This window comes from Trachypithecus francoisi, unplaced genomic scaffold (assembly GCF_009764315.1).
Source record: "Trachypithecus francoisi isolate TF-2019V2 unplaced genomic scaffold, Tfra_2.0 Lachesis_group2, whole genome shotgun sequence".
Lineage (NCBI taxonomy): Eukaryota > Metazoa > Chordata > Mammalia > Primates > Cercopithecidae > Trachypithecus > Trachypithecus francoisi.
This window is the reverse complement of record NW_022681465.1, coordinates 86,964,805-86,987,020: the sequence shown is the minus strand read 5'-3', so window position 1 is coordinate 86,987,020 and position 22,216 is coordinate 86,964,805. Positions and strand designations below refer to the sequence as shown.

At 38.3% G+C, this 22,216-nt stretch overlaps 2 protein-coding genes across 8 annotated transcripts in view; one reads left to right on the top strand and one right to left on the bottom strand.

Annotated features, from left to right (window-relative positions):
• Window positions 1–22,216, top strand: part of SLC38A9 (solute carrier family 38 member 9) — a 97,195-nt gene that overhangs the window by 11,084 nt on the left and 63,895 nt on the right. For 4 of the 5 annotated variants that reach the window (XR_004429830.1, XM_033179581.1, XM_033179584.1 and 1 more), the window contains one exon: window positions 3,928–4,074. Coding sequence is in view for 3 of the 5 variants with exons in the window: in XM_033179581.1 (XP_033035472.1) it covers window positions 3,962–4,074 (113 nt within the window). In the remaining 2 variants the exon portion in view is untranslated. Of the gene's footprint in view, window positions 1–3,927; window positions 4,075–6,421; window positions 7,266–22,216 lie in introns of those variants that run through there. The other variant, XM_033179583.1, reaches the window with a different exon arrangement.
• Window positions 13,231–17,665, bottom strand: LOC117065133 (poly(A) polymerase alpha). 3 transcript variants are annotated; one of them, XM_033179579.1, is made up of 2 exons: window positions 15,512–17,665; window positions 13,231–15,448 (listed from the first exon to the last, which is right to left on the bottom strand). In XM_033179579.1, exons 1-2 carry the CDS (start codon window positions 17,513–17,515, stop codon window positions 15,278–15,280), a joined length of 2,175 nt encoding a protein of 724 aa, XP_033035470.1. In that variant the 5' UTR covers window positions 17,516–17,665; the 3' UTR covers window positions 13,231–15,277. The 3 variants fall into 3 exon arrangements, with proteins under 3 accessions (XP_033035470.1, XP_033035471.1, XP_033035469.1); XM_033179580.1 differs by having other exon boundaries at window positions 13,231–15,373; XM_033179578.1 differs by having other exon boundaries at window positions 13,231–17,665.

The window sequence follows — 22,216 nt, the reverse complement described above, 5'->3', positions numbered from 1 at the left end:
GCTGTGTAGTGTAGAGTGTAGGGGTATAAGGATAGAAGCAGGGAGCTCCATTAGAATGCTGTTGTGGTAATCTTGGTAAGAAATGATAGTGATTAAATTCTGGATATATTTGAAGGAAAAGCCAATAAGATTTCCTAATGGGTTGAATGTAGACTGTGAGAAAAAGAAGTAATGAGTGATTCCAAGAATTTTGGCCTGAGTAGGTAGAAAGAGATTTTATCAACTGAAATAGGAAAACACTAGGTGGGGTAGTTTTGGGGGAAGAAAATCAGAAATCCCGTTTTGGACATGTTAGGTTTGAGTTGTCTGTTACATCTAGCTAAAGATGTTGAACAGGCAGTTGAATATACAAGTCTGAAATTCAAAAGAGAAGTTTAGGCTAGAGATATTAGCATGGAAGTTGTCATTGCCTAAATCAACAGAACTTTCTACAATGATGGAAAAATGTTTATATCTATACTGTCTAATATGGTAGCCAACATGTGGATTTTGAGCACATCAAATATAGCTAGTGTGACTGAGGTACTGAATTTTTTTATTTTAGTTAATTTAAGTAGTCACATCTAACTAGTGGCTACTGTATTGGACAGCACAAGCTATGATAGTAAAACCATAAGACTGCATAAGATTACCAAGAGATCGAGGGTAGATCAAGACTGAACCTTGGAACTCTGCAACTGTAAAGGGATCTGAGAAATGAGAAAGCAGCAAAGGAGGCGGAGAAGTAGGAGGGACCAGTGAGGTAGGGAAAAAACCTGGAGGTTTAGTGAATCCAGCTTATCAAGGAGGAAAGAGATCTTTTTGGCAAATATTTCCAATAGGTCAAGTAAGTTAAGGACTGAGAAATAACCCTTGGGGTTACCAATATGGAGGTCTTTAGTGATCCAATAAGAACAGCTTCTGTATAGTGATAGGAAAGATATGATTAGCATAGGCTGAAGAAAGAATGAGAGGATCTTATTTATCTTGTGCTTTCTACTTTTTCCCACCTATTTTGTATTTTTTTCTCCTCTTTTGCCTTCCTTTAGTTCAGTTATTTTTTATCCTTCTTCTTTCCCCTCTACTAAATGTAAGGTTATACACTGCTTTCTATTAATAGTTATCTTAAAATAACAACATCAATGTGTGATGTTGATCTGGACAACATAAGGACCTTTGGACATTTTAATTCCAAGACCTTCATCTGACTTTTTTTTTCCCCTTTGGTCTGGAATTTTATTTTTTTTCTTTTCGTTTTGTTTTGTTTGTTTTATTTTTTTGAGATGGGGTCTCACTCTGTGATGATCAGGCTGGAGTGCAGTGGTGCAATCTTGGCTCACTGCAACCTCTGCCTCCCTGGTTCAAGCGATTTTCCCACCACAGCCTCCCAAGAAGCTGGAATTACAGGTGCCCACCACCACGCCTGGCTAATTTTTATATTTTTAGTAGAGACGGTGTTTCACCATGTTAGCCATGCAGGTCTCGAACTCCTGACCTCAAGTGATCCGCCCACCTCGACCCCCTAAAGTGTTGGGATTACAGATGTGAGCCACCGTGCCCAGCCCTACTTATTTTTTTCAAACCCTATAATATTTGTTCCTTACATTCATTACATTTCATAAATCTGTAGATAGGTACTTTTAATGGTCAGCCATTATCTCTACAGATATTACTTCTGTCTTCTTTCTTTCTGATTCTCCAATTACATGCTTGTTAAACTTTCTCATTCTATCTTCCATGTTTCTTAAACACCTTCCACATTTTCTGCCTTTATTTTTCTCTCTCTGCCACATTCTAGGTGGTTTCTTCTGACTTATCTTCTATGTTATTAATTTTCTCTTCAACTTTTAAACTCATTCATTGAGTGTTGAATTTTGGCTCTTGAATTTTTTTTTTCCTAAAAATTCACTCTGGTCCTTATTTAAACATACTAAGTCACTTTTTGAAAATGTCTACTTTTTCTGTTATTTATTTAAACATAGGAAATATTATTGTTTTACATTTTTATTCTGTTGATTTTTATAGTTGAAGTTCTTGTGGGTTTGTTTCTGCTTTTGTTTCTTGTTCTCACTCATAGTACTTTATTTCCTGATACGCTAGGTTATTTTTGACTCACTGTTTGTTGTCCTTAAATGATTGTTAGTAGGACTTCTTTAAGGCCTACGATGTGTCTTAACAGGAAAGATTTACATTTGCTTCTATTGGTTACCTAGAAGTGCTACCAAGCAGGTTAATCTTAAATTACATTCATAGCTTTCAGTGTTCCTTGCAAATTCTCATGAGGTGCAGTTTATGGTAATAAAAAAGCTCATACACACATATGATGTGGTCAGTAGTTTGGGGTGTTTTTTTTATTTATTTTTTTGAGATGGAGTCTCGCTGTGTTGCCCAGGCTGGAGTATAGTGGTGCCATCTTGGCTTACTGCAACCTCCACCTCCTGGGTTCAAGCTATTCTCCTGCCTCAGCCTGCCAAGTAACTGGGATTACAGGAGCATGCCACCATGCCTGGCTATTTTTCTCTATTTTTGGTAGAGTTGGGGTTTCATTATGTAGGCCATACTGGTTTTAAACTCCTGAACTCGGCCGGGCGCGGTGGCTCAAGCCTGTAATCCCAGCACTTTGGGAGGCCGAGATGGGCAGATCACGAGGTCAGGAGATGGAGACCATCCTGGCTAACCCGGTGAAACCCCGTCTCTACTAAAAAATAAAATAAAAAATTAGCCGGGCGAGGTGGCGGGCGCCTGTAGTCCCAGCTACTCGTGAGGCTGAGGCAGGAGAATGGCGTAAACCCGGGAGGCGGAGCTTGCAGTGAGCTGAGATCTGGCCACTGCACTCCAGCCTGGGCGACAGAGCGAGACTCCGTCTCAAAAAAAAAATAAATAAATAAAAAATAAACTCCTGAACTCAAGTGACCCACCCACCTTGGCTTCCCAAAGTGCTGGGATTACAGGCATGAGCCACCCCACCCGGCCAGTTTGTTTGGTTTTTTTTGTCGTTTTTTTGTTTGTTTGTTTTGAGACAGGGTCTCACTCCATCACCCAGGTGGCTGGTGGAGTACAGTGGCACAATCATAGCTCACTGTAGCCTCCAAATCCTGAATTTAAGCAGTCCTCCCACTTCAGCCTCAGCCTGCAAAGTAGCTGAGACTATAGGCATGTGCCACCACCCCCAGCTACTTTTGTTTGTTTTTTAGTGGGGATGAGGTTGTGCCATTTTTGCCCAGGCTAATCTCAAATTCCCAGCCTCAAGCGATCTACCTCAGCCTCTCAAAATGCTAGGATTATAGGTGTGAGACACTATAGCCTCTGGTCCATTTTAAGACTTCTTTGTAGTTCCCTTATGAGGGAATAAGCTACTTTTACTTCTTGTAAACCCTACTCTGATAGCAGAGGTCTTTATAGTTCCAGCTGTATTGTGGTGGAGAAGTGGGGAAAGGGGATGATTTCTTATTATAATCATTCCTTACTTTGGATGGACACTGGGCTTTGACTTCTGTTTCCCAAATACTACACAAGGCTTTGAAAACCTCAGCCCGAAGCAAATAGCCTCCAGGCAGCAGCAGTTTCCTTCAGTCATTTTCCTCTCTTGGTTCTTTAACTTCACCTACAAATGGCCTGATTTTCCTTACTATTTTTGATGCTTTTCAAAGATTTTTAAAGTATTTTATTCAGTATTTTTAGTTTTTTTCCTGCAGGAAAAATGAGTCCAAATAGCCTAATCTGTTTTATTACTGAAAATGAATTGCCCCACTTATTTTTTAGTAAGCTGAAAAATAAGAACTCCATTTAAGGTTAGCAAGTTTCTGATACATATTTCAGGCATATACCTCATTAAGATATCTTCAGCAAATTCCAGTGTTTTTCCAATTTCTTATTCATGAATATTTATTAGTTATGGATAATAAAATATTTTAAAATTAAACTAAATTATTTATCTTCTTTGTGTAGGACTAACTTCTTCAGTGCTTAGAGTGTGAGAAAAATGGCAAATATGAATAGTGATTCTAGGCATCTTGGCACCTCTAAGGTAGATCATGAAAGAGATCCTGGACCTATGAATATCCAGTTTGAGCCGTCAGATCTAAGATCCAAAAGGTAAGCATTTAAAATAAAACACTTATTTCATAATTAGGGTCTTTAATGATTAAAATACATCTAATTATAACCAAACATGTATAGATTTGATTATAAAATATCTAATTTCTTACAGGATTTGTGTGTATACATGTGGAGAGAAGTAAATAGGAATACTATATACTGGTTTATATTTGATTTTTTTTTCCCCCCACTAAACTCAACATCTCTGTTGGGGGAGGGGTTGTGGTCACTTTACAAAGTAAGATACATTAATATAATTCATTTAACAAATATGTATTGATTACCCACTTTGTGCAAGGTAATATGCTAAGTACTCGAGGTAGAAGAGTAAAAGTAGTAGAAAATCTTTACCTTCATCGAGGTAAAATTTCAGAAGATAGTTTAAAATAATTTGAGTTTAAGTTTTATTTCATTGTATACCTGTAAAACCCAAAAGAATCCATGAAGAAATTATAAACAGTAAGAGAATTCAATAAAGTAGCTGCTTACAAAACAGGCAAAAATAAATAGACTGCCAATGAGAAAATGGAAGAAAAAACAAAATACATAGAAATGGTCTTATCATGAATGTGTAAAATCTATATGAGAGAAACTAAAATGCTTCTGACATAAAATGAGATTTAGAGTATTTCATAAAATCTGAGATGCTACTGATTATAAATTGCATTTTTGAAAAAATTTAACACTAAGGAAAACTTCTGCCCATACCTCTGATGCAATAACCTCTTAGGACTTAGAGTTTTTGTTTTGTATTTACTGAAAGAACTCTCGGGCCACGCGCGGTGTCTCATGCCTGTAATCCCAACACTTTGGGAGGCTGAGATGGGGGATCACTTGAGACCAAGAGTTCAAGACTAGCCTGGCCAACATGGCAAAACCCCATATCTACTAAAAGTGCAAAAATTAGCTGGGTGTGGTGGTGCACACCTGTAATCCCAGCTATTTGGGAGACTGAGGCATGATAATCACTTGAACCTGGGAGGCAGAGGTTGCAGTGAGCCAAGATCGTACCACTGCACTCTAGCCTGGTAACAGAGCAAGACTCTGTCAGGAAAGGAAAGGGGAAAGGGGAAAGGGGAAAGGGAAAAGGGGAAAGGGAGAAGGGACAACTTTTGGACTTATGTGATATTTTATCCTATATTTCTTGTGCAGTTATAAAAATGAAAATAGAAACAACGTATATTGATTAAGGTATTACTGACACCTCACATTTAGAATATGATTCTTCTGAATTATTTTTTGATGTAAAGTCATCAAAATAGGTGTTTTCCCCACCCACACACAGAATTGTCCATTAAGAACAATTCTTAAAAGTGCCATTAAGAACCCTGGTGCTATAACATTTCCTGAAAAGATTTTCTTCCAGGTCACTGACATTAAGTTCTGATGCTTGCACTTTCCTAATCTTACCAGAAGATGTCACAAAAGGTTTTCTAACAACAACATGACCCATCTATCTTCCTCAAATGGTCTTTTAATGGTTTGTCTAACGTGACCAGGGATGGCAGTTACCTGTTATGCCATCAGGAATAACTACTATTATATTGTCACTTGCTGACAGTGATTTTTTTTTTTTTTTTTTTTTTTGAGACAGAGTCTTGCTCTGTAGCCTGCACTGTAATGTGGTACAATCATGGCTTGCTGTAGCCTTGATCTCCTGGGCTCAAACAATCCTTCCACTTCAGCCTCCTGAGTAGCTGGGACAACAGGTGCATACCACTGTGCCCAGCTAATTTTTTAGAAATTTTATTTTATAGAGAAGGGGTCTTGCTGTGTCCTGGGCTCAAGCAATTTGTCCATCTCAGCCTCCCAAGTAGCTGGGACTACAGGCGCACACCACTGCACCAGGCTAATTTAAAAATTTATTTTTTGCGGAGATGGCATCTCACTTCATTGACTGGGCTGGTCTTGAACTCGTGGACTCAAGCAGGCCTGCCACCTTAGCCTCCCAAAGTGTTCGGATTACAGGTGTGAGTCACCACGCCTGACTCTGGCAGTGATGAAAAGGTGTTCTAGATTATGAGATTCATCCTTACTTAGAAGTGTTTAAATGTGTATATTAGAATCAGTAAAATATGATGTAATAAAAAGAATAAAATGAGGCATATTCTGCTCTCATTGGGAAGACTCTGAAGATGTCATAGTCTTCAAATTTTAATCCATAAATTTAATGTGATTTTCCCCCTAAAATGCCAGCAGCCTATTCCAAAGTTTATATGGATCAGTAATTTCACTTCTGAGCATTAATTCGCTTTGTCAAAAATGATATGTGCACAAGGTAGTGTAATGCAGTATTTTTCATAATAGTAAAGATTAAAAGCAATCAAAATTTCTTTTCTTACAGGATTGGATAAATAAGTTGTGGCACATTTATACAATGGAATATTTTTCCTCTATTAAAAAGAAGGAGGTGGCCTTATTACATGTCAAAATGGAACAAGTCTTCAACATATTTTGTTAAGTGAAAAACTGAAGTAGAGAGCAGTATGTATAGTATGCCACCATTTGGGTAAAAATAAATTAATATGATATGTATAAATGAAATTTTGAGTAGTAAACAGGAAACTGTAAGATGGTTGCCCCCTCAGAGGGAAACTGAGTGCTTTAGGCGGGATGGTGTGGCAGATACTGTAAGGTAGACACGCAACAGTAGTTCAGCAACCCTACCTATTCGTTAATGTCAACAGAATCCTTATTTTTTTGAGTCACAGTGGGTCTTCATCCAGGAGATGAAAGATGGTTGGTTTAAGCTAATCTTGATAATTCTATTTTCATTCCCACATACTTAATTTTTCAGTTTTTCTTGCAACTAGAGGTGGAAATGTGAAATTTATCACATGAGAAATTTATCATTGTCATTTATAGTGGCCATCAGAAAAGATAATGAAATAAAAATTTTGATTCTTACTTATATATTCCAATGTCAGTAAATATAAGCACTAATGAATGCTGACTTGGATGCTCAGGGTTTTCCTGAAACTTCTAAATTCTATGATAAATAATTGACCACTGTGACAACAGAACATAAGTCATTAAAGTGCATTCCATTACAGTAAGTTGGCAGGAGTTCAAACAGTTCTCCGTAAATTTGTTCGACTGGGTAGATTAAATGGCAATATATTTTCTATAATGAAACTTGTTGAAATGAGAGGGAATCAGCTATTTACAATCATGGCATAACTACCTAGGTAAGCATGTTTTAAGAAAGGCAAATACAGAGACTTAGCAGTACTAAATGCTAATTTGCTTGGGGAAAAATTTGTTTAGGAAAACAAACTAATGAAAAAAACATGTGAGTACCTTAAAACATTGTTATTTTTGTTAAAATATGGATTACTTCACATTACATATATAAATAAAACTCATCTACACTGAGGGAAAATTATCTTCCATTTGAAGAACCAGATTAGGACAACTATTTCCAAAACTGTAGTCATTTTAGTGTTACCTTATGACTTTGGCAATATCTTCAGTAGTACCTGTATGGTATAAGTGAATGTTTCTTCAAAAATCTACTTTTTAAAATTAGGGTTAATTTAGCCTCAACACAGATTTGTAAAACGATGGATTTGAAGTGTTGTTTATGCTTTTTTTCTAATACGCATTGCATTAAATACGAACTAGTTTAAAAACTCTTTATTCTTATGCTACTTACAATCGTTTTACATATTACCATACTTTGAGAAACTGTCTTTGGCTGTCAATATGTCAAGTATATATTTAGATTACTTATCTTCAGTTTAGCTTGTGGTTTTCTATCTCTTCCACTAGGTGGCAATAAAATCACATAATTTTAATAACTGCTTTGGACTGAAAGTATGATGGTTCTGCTTATCCTTTTAGTGGAACTGGGGTGTAACTAAACTTACGTGGAGGAAGGAGCTTGTTGTTATAGGGGAACAATATATGTCAAATCATTTGGGGTTTTTTTTTTTTTTTTTGAGACGGAGTCTTGCTGTGTTGCCCAGGCTGGAGTGCAGTGGCCGGATCTCAGCTCACTGCAAGCTCCGCCTCCCGGGTTTACGCCATTCTCTCGCCTCAGCCTCCCGAGTAGCTGGGACTACAGGCGCCCGCCATCTCGCCTGGCTAATTTTTTTTTTTTTTTTAGTAGAGACGGGGTTTCACCGTGTTAGCCAGGATGGTCTCGATCTCCTGACCTTGTGATCCGCCCGCCTCGGCCTCCCAAAGTGCTGGGATTACAGGCTTGAGCCACCGCGCCCGGCCTTGGGGGTCTTTTTCAAACTATGCAGGCCTACTTTTTATTCTGCATACCTCCCCTCCCCCACCAATTTTCCCTCTGGTTTGGGGTGGAATAAGGATGTGAGTGGAGGGACAGAAAGGTTTAGGAGTCTCCTATCCTGATATATGTGCTACACTCCATTAGCAAGCACCAGTCTAAGAGGTTATTTTTCTGTTTTTCCCAGACTTTCTGGTAGCCAAAGATAGAACCTGATTTTCAGTATTGCTTGATATTGCTGCATATTCAGGATTGCTGCTGCTCTCGGACTATGCCCTGGGGAAGTTGACCATCCAGTTAGCCTACACACAGATTGTGAAATAGTTAATTTGTTTTGAGCTTCTCCTGTTTTTCAGTCTTCTCTATCTCTGTTTCCTCTTCTTCCATTTTCCCCAGGGCCTAGGGATTTCATATCCTTCTCTGTATGCCCAGTATTACCCAGGGCAGGAATTCACTCAGACTTAACCCCTTAGGCAATTCTTTGTAAACCATATTTTTCTTCTGGCCCTTATTCACCATACTTATCTGTCCTATTCCCGCCAGGGTTCTGTTGTCAGCTTGGTATTATAATGGAAAACAATTGGATATATCAGAGACCTAGTCTATTACATTTCCGTGGCTATTTGCATTTTAACATGGATAATCCAGTAAATATGAAATCCTAACCAAAAGTTTCAAGATTTTTCTAACTGAGAACATTTCAGGTGTTCTGATAAGCCAGTGGATACAGGCAGCATTCCTACTGCCCTTCAAACAACCTAGGTATGCTGTGGCACTCTTTTTTGGAATGTCTTCTAGTGTGTACATCTGTAAATTGGTCTTTCTGTTTCACCTGTCACTAATACTGTCACTGTAGAGCAGCCTAAATTGACTCTTTTTGGTACTTGAGGTCTTAGGAGAGAGGAAGAAGAAAAAATATATAAGGGCAAAGATTTTGAGAGAATAAAAGGATTCTGATGGGATTGGAAATAAGATCCCAGTCTAACAAGTTTATATTTAGATTTAAGACATCTCTAACTCCACATCTCAGATTGTCCACTTAGCACTTAACAAAAAGACAGTTCCTTTGGGGAATCTAGTACATCTAGGAAAAGGATATTTACTAAGGCAAAGTGAAGAGTTTATTAATAGGTAAAGGTAGATAGATCCTGACCCAGTGACAGTGATTGGAAGTAATGGAGGCTTGGTGGTTTCATAGCTGGGATTATACAGATGTTCAACAAAAGACAGAAAAGTAGTTTTCCCAGGAGGGGTGGTTTCCAGAACCGCATAAATTATATTTTGAGGAACTTGATATCAGTGTTAAACAGAGAGATTAGGACCTTGGTCATTCATCAGTGGCTAGTGCTGATGGCCAACTTGCTAGTTGTATTACTTTTATACCCTTCTCCATCCTCTTTCCCTTCCATTCTCTCACACTTGGGCCTCCCTCTCTTCTCTCCAACTTTCCACTGTTACTTTTCCTCAAAGGAACTGTCTAAACACTTGAAGAGTGTTTAGCAAATCCTGACCTTAGAGTCAGGGATGCCTTAAATCTAAATACAGGCAAGACACAGTGGCTTACACCTGTAATCCCAGCACTTTGGGAGGCTGAGGCAGGTGGATTGCTTGAGGCCAGAAGTTTGAGACCAGCCTGGGCAACATAGCAAGACCTATGCAAAACTTAGCAAATCTCTACAAAAAAAAAAAAAAAAAAAAATCTAAATACAAATTTTGTTAGACTGGGATCTTATTCCTAGTCCCATTAGAATCCTTTTTTTCTTTCATATTCATTGTCCTTATATATTTCTTTCTTCCTCTCTTTTCAGATAGTTTTGTTTACTTAATTGCCCTTTTGTATCCATAACTGCTTGCCTGAGTGGCTTCTTTCTTTCCTAGATCATTCTGTTCTAATTGATTTTACTATTTGTTTACTTGCCTGGAAGCTGGTCTTGCTTTATCATCTTGTCTCTTTCTCTCCTTATTATTATGATGCTCCTCCACTTATTTTGGGGTGTTCCTGATAAACCCATCGTAAGCCAAAATATCCTAAGTTGAAAATGCATTTAATACCCAGATAAAACCATCATAAAGTAAAAAATCTTAAGTTGAACTGCTGTAAGTTGGGGACTGTATTAGAGAAGCCTGAAGAAAGAGGGAGCCTCGTTGGGTTTGACTGGTACTCTTTAGGGCCAAATCAAAAGTGTGAGTTTTTTGGAGGAAATAATATGAAGGGTTGGGCTAGCATTGTTCTCTGTTTGCTCAATATTGTAACACATCCAATATTGTGACACATATATATTTAGTCAAAAGCATTTTAGTGCAATAGTATAATCATACTGTAAAAGCAGTGAAACCAATTGCAAGTGTATAACAAGAGATTTGAAACTTCTTTTAACAAACAGACTTAAAACCAAATATTATTGAATTGATGGAGGCACATGAAAAGCAAGGGTCTTGTTACAGCTCAGTGACTGACTATAGGCCAAATATAAGGAATTTGTGTAAAAATTACACATGGAGATTATGCATCTTTGGCTTTCCTGATATTTTTTTTAGTCTCATTCTGAAATTGTTCCCAAAGTCTATTACTTTTCTATGCCTTCTTTTAGTATTTCTTCTTTCAATCTGTTCTCTATTCCCTTGTCACAAGATACTTTTTCCAAGTTGTCTTAAGTATTAGAAGATAAATGAATGCCTCAACATTTTAAGTTAGGAGATATGTTTTCTATAAAATAATATTGGGAATTGTTTTGGTGCTATACTTATAAAAAGGCCTGGTTCATTTGCAAGAACATCATGCTTCCTTATTTTTTCTACTTCAGTAGTTTATAGTTTATCTTGGTATATTATCACTACTTCAACTAAGGTTATTTTTATCTTTGTTTAGTGTATACAGATCTGACCTGATATTACTTATTCTAACACTAGCTTTTTAAAATAACACTAGTTTTAGGCCGGGCGCGGTGGCTCAGCCTGTAATCCCAGCACTTTGGGAGGCCGAGACGGGTGGATCACGAGGTCAGGAGATCGAGACCATCCTGGCTACATGGTGAAACCCCGTCTCTACTAAAAAAAATACAAAAAAATTAGCCGGGCGATGTGGCGGGCGCCTGTAGTCCCAGCTACTCGGGAGGCTGAGGCGAGAGAATGGCATAAACCCGGGAGCGGAGCTTGCAGTGAGCTGAGATCCGGCACTGCACTCCAGCCTGGGCGACAGAGTGAGACTCCGTCTCAAAAAAAAAAAATAAATAAAATAAAATAAAATAAAATAAAATAAAATAACACTAGTTTTTATTTATGTCTATCAAAACTTCTGCTTTTTTATTTACCTATACTTCATACACAGAATGGCTTCTAGTTTTATTTCTCTTAAATTATGTTATTAATTTCAAATAGAGGCAAGCATTGGTCTTCTTTATTATGTCTTTGAGTGTAGCTATGCCTGGGAATTTACATATTAAAATACAATTTCATTATGTTACTTTCATTTGTTTCTCTTTTATATTATAGTAAGAGTTATTTTTATTTTTTAATAATTATGCCTCCAGGTAGTTATGTATTTTCTATTAAGGCCAGTAAATGGGATATTAAAAATAATTGCTTAAAGAGGTCATGCCCTCTGGCCAGGCGTGGTGGCTCACACCTGTAATCCCAGCACTTTGGGAGGCAGAGGCAGGCAGATCACGAGGTCAGGAGATCGAGACCATCCTGGCTAACACGGTGAAACCCCATCTCTACTAAAAATACAAAAAAATTAGCTGGGCGTGGTGGCGGGCGCCGGTAGTCCCAGCTACTCAGGAGGCTGAGGCAGGAGAATGGGGTGAACCTGGGAGGCAGACCTTGCAGTGAGCTGAGATTGGGTCACTGCACTCCAGCCTGGGCAACAGAGAGAGACTCTGTCTCAAAAAAAAAAAAAAAAAAAAAGGAGAGATCATACCCTCATTCATCCATTGCTGATGGGATTGAAACATGGTACAAAGACAAGGATGCCCTCCCTCACTACTCCTATTCAACATGGTATGGAAGTTCTGGCCAGAGCAATCAGGCAAGAGAAAGAAATAAAGGTCATTCAAATAGGAAGAGAGGAAGTCAAACTATCCCTGTTTGCAGATGGCATGATCCTATATCTAAAAAACCCTATTATCTCAGCCCAAAAGCTTCTTAAGCTGATAAGCAACTTCAACCAAGTCTCAGGATACAAAATCAATGTGCAAAAATTGCTAGTGTTCCTATACACCAACAACAGTCAAGCCAAGAGCCAAATCTCGAATGAACTCCCATTCACAGTTGCTACAAAAAAATATAATACCAGCCGGTGCAGTGGCTCACGCCTATAATCCCAGCACTTTGGGAAGCCAAGGCGGGCATATCACAAGGTCAGGAGATTGAGACCATCCTAGCTAACATAGTGAAACATCATCTCTGCTAAAAATATAAAAAATCAGCCGGACATGGTGGCACGCACCTCTAGTCCCAGCTACTCAAGAGGCTGAGGCAGGAGAATCACTTGAACCCAAGAGATGGAGGTTGCAGTGAGCCGAGATCGTGCCACTGCACTCCAGCCTGGGCGACAGTGAGACTCCATCTCAAAATAATAAAATAAAAAATAAAATAAAATAAAATAAAATACCTAGGAATACAGCTAACAAGGGAAGTGAAAGATCTCTACAAGGAGAACTACAAACCACTGCTCAAAGAAATCAGAGATGACACAAATGGAAAAGCATTCCATGCTCATAGATGGAAGAACCAATATCATTAAAATGGTCATACTGCCCAAAGCAATTTATGGATTCAATGCTATTTCCATTAAACTATCATTGATATTCTTCACAGAACTAGAAAAAACTTTAAAAAATACATATGGAGCCAAAAGGAGCCCAAATAGCTAAGGCAGTCTTTTTTTTTTTTTTTTTTTTTTTTTTTTTTTGAGATTGTGCTGTTTTTTTTTTATTGTGTTTTCAATGGAGAAATACATCATCTGTTTACAAAATAGCTCTTGAAAAATACAAGGAGTACAGATACTATAAAACAAAGCAAACTCCAGTCATGAGACACTACATACATCATGCGAAAGCAACAGTCTGATCTCCAGGTTATGAAAACTATAATTAAAAAGTCACTACACAGAAAAGGTCCAAGTTTCCAGCTTGGCAAAACTTGGGTGCAGTTACATGAAACGTTTAATAAACTGAATTGTTTTCCCCAATGTGTAAACAAAATGACAAGACTAAATCTGTGCCTGGTAATTTCAATCTAACTCTGAAGCTACACAAAACACACAGACACCTTGTACACTTCACCTGTTAGTATGACCGGCTTTTTTCTTCGGTGGTGGAAGGAAGGGCAAGGTGACTGTGTAAAGCAAAGATGTGGGAAGTAGAAATATTGTTTACTAGACATTATAAATCATGGTGAAAAGAAAGCTTCGATTAATGCATAGCCTAAGGGGAAAAAGACTACACTCCAACTTCAGAAAATTAATTTAGAAGGATAGGGGAAGAGATTAAGTAATTGCAGTTTAACATGAAAAATGCACATGTGATAGAATGGAGCACAATGGAGGATTCATAAAACATGCTCATCAGAAAAATCTGTTAAGTTTACTTTGTCCAGATTAAGAAAGAGTAAGTTTATCAACATCTGGCATCCCTCATACTTTGTAAAGATAGATCTTCTACTGCTTAATTATGAGAAATTATTTTATTCAAAGAAAGGAGCTCTTAATCTTTTGAAAAAAACAAAATAAAGAAGGAGTAGAGAGCTGACTAGATGTCAAGTGCTTGCTAGAAATGATTTTTAAAATGCTTCTACATGTAAAATGTACTGACAAATTTCAGTAAACCATTTAAAAATAAGAATCAGTTTTAAAATCTTGGAGAAAATGCCTTTTTGCCCACATTTAAAACTGAAAATCAATTTTACTATAGATAGGAGTTCTGTGGAGTGTACAAAATTCCTCTTAGAGATCAAATGGCCATCCCAGACAGATACCATGTTTCACAGGCATTACTTTTAGTCACCCTCAAGTTTCAGCCATGGGACCAAAATTTAGTGTTCTGTGCCACGTGGTCACAGGGTCATTGGTTTCACATCATGGCTTAAGAAAATACTGGCATTTTGTTTCTTACGAAGTAAGTCCTACCTTGTGCATACAAGCAAAAAGAAAAAGGAAGGGGAAGGCGCAAGAAGCTTTTTGTTTGTTGTTTTGAAGACAACAGATTGAAGGCAGAAGAATACAGAGCTTTCATAAGCTCAAAGAAAAATATTTGCTGGCTGATCACTGATTTGTATGCACTATAAAACAATTCCATAAATAAAACCAATATATCATTTCTTAATCATGACCCTATCAAAACCAAGTTATTTCCTAACTAATCTTTCAATGTCAAATGTACCCTAGAGTTGACGTTTCATTTTTAAGGGTTACAGCTACCTCACAGGAACTGAACTAGATGTACTCTTACCCTTTCTCTGAAGTATAACAGTACACCACTGCACAACGGTATCCAATTTGAAGGCTAATGGTAAAGAAAATTCTTCAGGAAAAAATGAAAATCCATCAAGCTGAAACTCTAAAATTAGTTCTACTTTCTAATGAAAAATACATAAAAGTGCATCATCAGAATAAGTAATTCTTATGCCAGTTTGTATTGAAATTTTCCAAACAATGCATCAAACATAAACCCAATCCAGATGTCAATTATGAATACAAATATAGCTTGAGGTTGTTTTTTTAAAGGCAGTAATTTTTGAAATAGTTAATGCAACTGTTGCTAACACAATAATAATAGTACTCCTGGCTTCACATACTAACCTGGACTTCTGATCAAGTGCTGATTAGCCCAGTAAGGGAGGTCACCAAAAAACCCAAATCCATTTCAGTCATGTCTAGTCTTGTACCCTCCATTCTCCTTTTTTAGCATTTGAAGACAACAGGTTGAGTTGGCAGATATTGTTTATGGACCCCTGAGGTTGTTTTTACCGATTCAATCTCAGTTTTATTGAATTCTTGATAACAGGAATAGGATTTGCAGGGAGAGCAGGGATATCAGAAAGGTCTGTACTGGATGTTTTCTGAGAGGCCAACAGAGAAGCCGCTGTCTGAATAGTTTCTGATTGAGTTGTACTTGTCTCTGTATCAAGTTGTTCCTTTGCTTCTGTTTTATCATGTCCACTCAAAGCAAGACAGTTAGCATCTTCACTTGTTTCATCCTCTTCTGTTTTGGTTTTCTTGGGACTCTCTTCTTTATGAGGTGAGGATGTCCTCTTGACTCCTACTATAGGAGTAGGTATTTTTGTTGCTGCGTTTCCTGAAGTTGCTGCATTTCCTGAAGATCTAGGTGATGGGTTTACCAGACGTGTTGAAGAAACAACTCTGGAGACCGTAGGCTTTGGTGGTGGAGAAATGGCTGGCTGTGTGGCAGTTTGAGGAATGCTTTCACTCGATGTACCCCCTGAGCTTTCACTGGAATTTACTTGTGGCACAGAAACTTCAGTAGCCTGTATGTTGGTCACAGATGCTGCTGTTACAGCTGGAGCAGGACTGTTTCTGCCCTGAGAGCTGCCAGAACTGTTCAATGGACTGGTCTTCGTAGCACTAGTAGGTGAAGGCACAGACATGCTGTTATCACTGTCCATAGACAAGTCAAGGCTGCTGTCATTGAGAGCTGTCAATTTGACACCTTCTGTTGAATGCTTTTTCTTTTTCTGAAGCACATGATTAGGTAGTAGTTGATGAAGTTGCTTTCTTTTTACATGCATTGCAGCAATTTTCATATCCACCTCAAACATCTTGCTGTTTATTGCTTGCCTATAAACTGTATCTGTGAAAGACTGAATATCATAGGTGAGATCAACACTGAGGTTTTCAGAGTTTTCTGTTTTTTTAAACACTAACCCAATCACCCACATCGTGCGAAATTCTTCCTTGTCGGGATTTTCTTTGGGTGCTGGAAATGACTGGGGATTCACATGAGCCAGTGTAATAAATTCATTCTTCTCCAAGCTTCCAACCAGGATTCGGATTTTTGATTCCACCAAGCCCACCCATTCTAGGCGTTGTTTTTCTGTTGGTGCACTTGCTAGAAGTACAATATAATGCTTGTACTTTTGAAAGAAGTTTGGAGCTTCAAAAAGTTTGGACCACTCTGCCTTACTCAGCAAAATTTCATCTGTGATAGCAAGACCTTGTTTAAACTCCTCAACCATGACCATCCGTGTTGAAACGGACACATTGTACGTGGAGTTCTGTTGTGGGTATGCTGGTGTAATTATAGGCATAAGATGGTACCTATCACTGGGGTTTACCCTTGGGTCCCATACAGGCAAATTAAGATTGCATTCTTCAGGCTGTTTCAATAGCACTGGATTTGGCCATTCCCATTTAGAAAATACCAAGAAAAATTTATGTACAAGAGTTGATGCTATTGCATTTGGATAAAGCTGGCAAGTTCTTGCTACTAGCATAGCCCAGGAAACACCACCGAGGAAACCTAATATATTGGAATAGATGTTGTGGCGTTTGGCCCATAGTTTGATAGCTCTCAGAGTTAACCTGAAGTTGTCAATGTTTGGTACTAGATGTAAAATTTCATCGGTTACCCTGCAACCGTTAAGACTTCTTATACATCTGATATCTAAATTTTTAAGCAGACTGTCATCTCGTAGATCCAAATCTTCTGGAATTGTCTGCAGTGCTAATCTTGCAAACAAAATATCAATCTCTATCCCATCAAAACAGAGTTTAATAACTGGTACGAATGCCTCTTCAACAGCTCTTAAATCTTTTACTTCTTCCTGTAATTTCAACTTATCATAGAATGAGGTGAAAAAGTCACTTCGATCAACATGTCTTGGTGCAACACACAACGCATCAATATCAGCACCTTTTGTATGCACTCCTAATCTGTAAGATCCAAATGTAAAAATTTTTCCTCCAACATTTTCAATTACAGATTGTGGAAGATTCTTGCTTTCACTGATTTCTCGTATCCACTCTTTTACCAGGTTATTTAGTTTTCCCAAAATTAAAATCCTGCGCTGCAGTTCCTCTTCCTCTTCAAAAACCCCAAAGGGTTTCAATGTCTCAATTAGTTTCTGTGTAAGTATGCAGTCAGTCTCCTTGGGGGCTGCTAAGCTGATAGGAGAAGTAATGCCATAGTGCTTCTGTGGCGGCTGTGTTTGTTGTGATCCCTGTGTTGTAACTGGAAACGGCATCGTCTCCTGCGCCGGCACCGCCCAGTCACTTCCCCCCCGCAACCGCCGCCACTGCCGCCCTGGGCATGATCCACTGAGGCGGGAGGGAGGGGGGGGCCTGCCTCAGCCCTGGGTCCAACCCCTCTCCCGCACCGCTCCCGCCGCTTTAAGCCAGCTAAGGCAGTCTTAAGCAAAGAAAAAAAAAACAAAGCTGGAGGCATCATGCTGTCCAACTTCAAATTATACTACAGGAGTACAGTAACCAAAACAGCATGGTACTGATATAAGAACAGACACATAGACCAGTGGAACAGGATAGAGAACCCAGAAATAAGACCGTACACCTACAACTATCTGATCTTCAACAAACCTGACAAAAACAAGCAGTGGGGAAATATTCCCTATTGAATAAATGGTGCTGGGATAACTGAGTAGCCATTTACAGAAAATTGAAACTGGACCCTTTCCTTAACCGTATACAAAAATTAAGATGGATTAAAGACTTAAATATAAAACCTAAAACTATAAAAACCCTGGAAGACAACCTAGGCAGTACCTTTCAGGACATAGGCAGAGGCAAAGATTTCATGACAGAGATGCCCAAAAAATTGCCAAAAAGCAAAAATTGACAAATGGGACCTAATGAAACTAGAGCTTCTGCACAGCAAAAGAAACTATCAATATAGAGTAAACAGACAACCTACAGAGTGGAAGAAAACTATATATCTGACAACGGTCTAATAGCCAGCATCTATAAGGAACTTAAACAAATTTACAAGAAAAAACAACCCCATTAAAAATTGGGCAAAGAAATGAATAGGCAGACACTTATGAAAAGAAGACATATATGCAGCCAACAAGCATATAAAAAAAGTTCAACATCACTAATCATTAGAGAAATGCAAATCAAAACCACAATGAGATACCATCTCACACCACTCAGAATGGTTATTATTAAAAAGGTAAAAGGAACAGATGCTGGCGAGGTTCTGGAGAAAAAGGAAGGCTTATACATTGTTGATGGGAGTGTAAATTAGTTGAGCCATTATGGAAGATAGTGTGGCGATTCCTCAAAGACCTGAAGACAGAAATACCATTCGACCCAGCAATCCCATTACTGGGTATATACCCAAAGGAATATAAATAGTTATATTATAAAGATACGTGTGCACATACATTCACTGCAACACTATTATTTACAATAGCAAAGACATGGAATCAACCAAAAGGCCCATCAATGATAGCCTGGATAAAGAAAATGTGATACATATATACCATTCAATGCTATGCAGCCATAAAAAAGAATGAGATCATGTCCTTTGCAGGGACATGGATGAAGCTAGAGGCTGTTACCCTTAGCAAACTGACAGAGGAAGAGAAAACCAAATACCACATGTACTCACTTACAAGTGGGAGCTAAATATTAAGAACACATGGACACATAGAGGGGAACAACACACACTGGGGCTTATGGGAGGGTGGAGGGTGGGAGGAGGGAGAGGATCAGGAAAAATAGCTAATGGATACTAGGCTTAATGCCTGGGTGATGAAATAATCTGTACAACAAACCCCCATCACACATGTTTGCCTATGTACATAGGCACATCCTGCACGTGTACCCCTGAACTTAAAAGTTTAAAAAAAAAAAAATGGTACAACCATTTTTGAAAACAGTTTGATAGCTCCTCAGAATGTTAAATACAGAACTATCATATGACCTAGCAATTCTACTTCTGGGTATCTTTCCAGAGAATTAAAAACATATGTCTACACAAATACTTGTAAACAAATGTTCCTAACATTCATAATGGTCAAAGTGGAAACAACTCAAATGTCCATCAACTGATGAACAACAATATGTATCAACCTGAAGACATTATGCTGTGTGAAAGAAGCCACACAAGACTACATATTGTATGATTCCATTTATATAAACTTTCTAGATTCGGTAAAGTCATAGAAACAGAAAGCAGATTAATGGTTTCCAGGGGCTGGGGAAAGGGGAAAATGGAGTCTGGGACTTCTTTTGGGATGGTAAAAATGTTCTAAAATGGATTATGGTGATGGCTGTACAGTCATCAATCTGTGAATGACAGATTAAGGAATTTGGGCTGACCAAGTTGTTGAGAATAACTAGAAAAGCTGACAAAATGTTTTTAAAAATATGCTTGAAGACATACGACAACTAATAAGACAATATAGAATACCGAGGTCTAAATCAGGAAGAAGACAAAGCCAGAAAGGAGAGCCCAGAGTTTCCTCAAGAATATCTGCCAATTCCAGTTTATTAGCTGAGAGGCTTAAAATAGAGCCTTTGGCCAGGCGTGGTGGCTCACATCTGTAATCCCAGCACCTTGGGAGGCTGAGGCAGGTGAATCATCTGAGGTCAGGAGTTCGAGACCAGTCTGGCCAACATGGTGAAACCCTGTCTCTACTAAAAATACAAAACTTAGCTGGACGTGGTGGCAGGCACCTGTAATCCTAGCTACTCGGGAGGCTGAGGCAGGAGAATTGCTTGAACCTGGGAGGTAGAGACTGCAGTGAGCTGAGATCTTACCACTGCATTCCAGCCTGGGCAACAGAGCGAGACTCCATCTCAGAAAAGCAAACAAACAAAACAACAACAACAACAACAAAAACCAGAGCCTTTGCCAGCCTACAGGGCTACAGGAAGAAAATTTGGATTCCAGGGCCCACTAAGACAGACTTCAAATAAACTTTAGGTTGGAAGCCCAAAGGGCTATAGCCTAGAAATGTGAGTGAATTTGAAATAGAATGACCTTCTTTCAGGAACCAAAGGCCAACTTCAACTCATCTCAATTCCCTAAACTGGGTTAAGGTGATCTAGGATTGCTCCTGTCTCAAACTGACTTCCCAAAGCCAATATAAACTCTTTCTAAAGAAAATATTTTAGGTTTCAAGTCATTCATACAGTTTTTTTATATACAATGTCAGGAACTTACTAAAAACTTGCCAAGCATAAGAGAAACCAGGACAAGATGACTGGAAATTAAGAGACTCAATACACAATAGAAAGAGACTCACAGGTGATCCAGATAATGGAGTTATCAGGAACAGACTTTTAAAGAACTGTCTTTAACATGTTCAAGGAAATTAAAATAAGACAGAGAATTTGGCAGTGACTAGAAATAAATATGAAAAAAATAAATTTGTGGAAAATGTTTTTTTTTTTGAAGAATCAAATAGAAATTCTGTAGTTACAGTACCCAAATTAAGAAATCAGTGACAATAATAAGTGTTAACTAGAATGTGGAACAATGGGAATGCTCATATAGTACTAGAGTAAGTATCAGTTGAGTCATTTTGGAAATGAGTTTGTAATTATCTGCTACCATTGAGTATACACCGAGTTTATAATCAGTAAAAATGTATGCACATTGCACAAAGGTCCCTTTGTAAGGGACATGTAAGAGAATATAAATTAGAATTGATTTATAAGAGCACCAAAGAAACTCAGATACCCCTCACAGGAATGGATAAGTAAATTGTTGTGTTTTTATATAATGGAGTGTTACACAGCTATGAACATGAACAGACTATAGCTACATTCAGAATATGGATGAATGTCACAAAGATAATGTTGGCAAAAGAAGCCAGACAGAGAAATATATATTGTATTATTCTACTTTATGAGAAGTTCGAAAGCAAATGAAACTAATTTCATACATGTGTGCACATATATGTGTCTAGGAAATGCACTAAAATGTTAACAGTGGTTATTTCTGATAGGTGATTTTATTTTCTTCAATAACTTCTTGATTATCTTAAATGTAGACAATATGCTACATTTCTAATGAGAACAAAGTTATTCCGAAAATAAGGCATTCCTATAACTTAGGACAAAAATGGTATATACAAAATGAAAAACTCATTTTCTTAAAACTTTGTTTAAATTACCTTGGTAGTCTCAGCTACTCAGGAGGCTAAGGCAACAGGATTCCTTGAGCTGAGGAGTTTGAGGCCACAGTGCACTATGATCATGCCTGTGAATAGCCACTGCACTCCAACCTAGGCAACATCATGAGAACTCATCTGTAAAACAAACCAAAAAACCTTTTGGTATATTTACTGTATTTACTCCTAGCCTTCTTTTCTATGATGTTTTTAGATGAGATCACATAGTATATATAATTTATTGTGCTGCATTTTCATTTTAAATTTATATTACATGCCATCATTACTTCTGCCAGTTATTCCCTAGTTGTCTGTCTGCCAGCCTCCTTCCCTCTCTTCTTCTCTTCTTCCCCACCTCCCTGTCATCTTTCTTCCCTCCCTCCTTCCCTCTTTTCTTCTTCTGCCTTCCTTCCTTCCTTCCTTCTATTCTTTTGTCAGCAAACATTCATTATGTTCCTTCTGTTTGCCAGACACTTTACTCAAACACAGCCCCACCCTCCAGTGGGGGAGATGGATACCTAGCAAAAAATAAGGGGTGATAAATACTTGATTTTATATGTATAAACACACACACGTTTGTTTGTTTTTGAGGCATGGCCTCCCTCTATTGCCCATGCTGGAGTGCAATGGCACGATCATAGCACTTTGTAACTTTGAACTCCTGGGCTCAAGCAGTCATCCTGCCTCAGCCTCCCTGGAGGCATGCCTGGCTGCTTTTACTATTTTTTGTAGAGAAAGGGCCTTCCTATGTTCCCCAAGCTGGTCTTGAACTCCTGGCCTCAATCAGTCCTCATGTTGGGATCACAA

Excerpts from the sequence above, each read along its gene's own strand:
- LOC117065133 (XM_033179578.1), bottom strand. The coding sequence starts at position 17,515 with ATGCCGTTTCCAGTTACAACACAGGGATCACAACAAACACAGCCGCCA.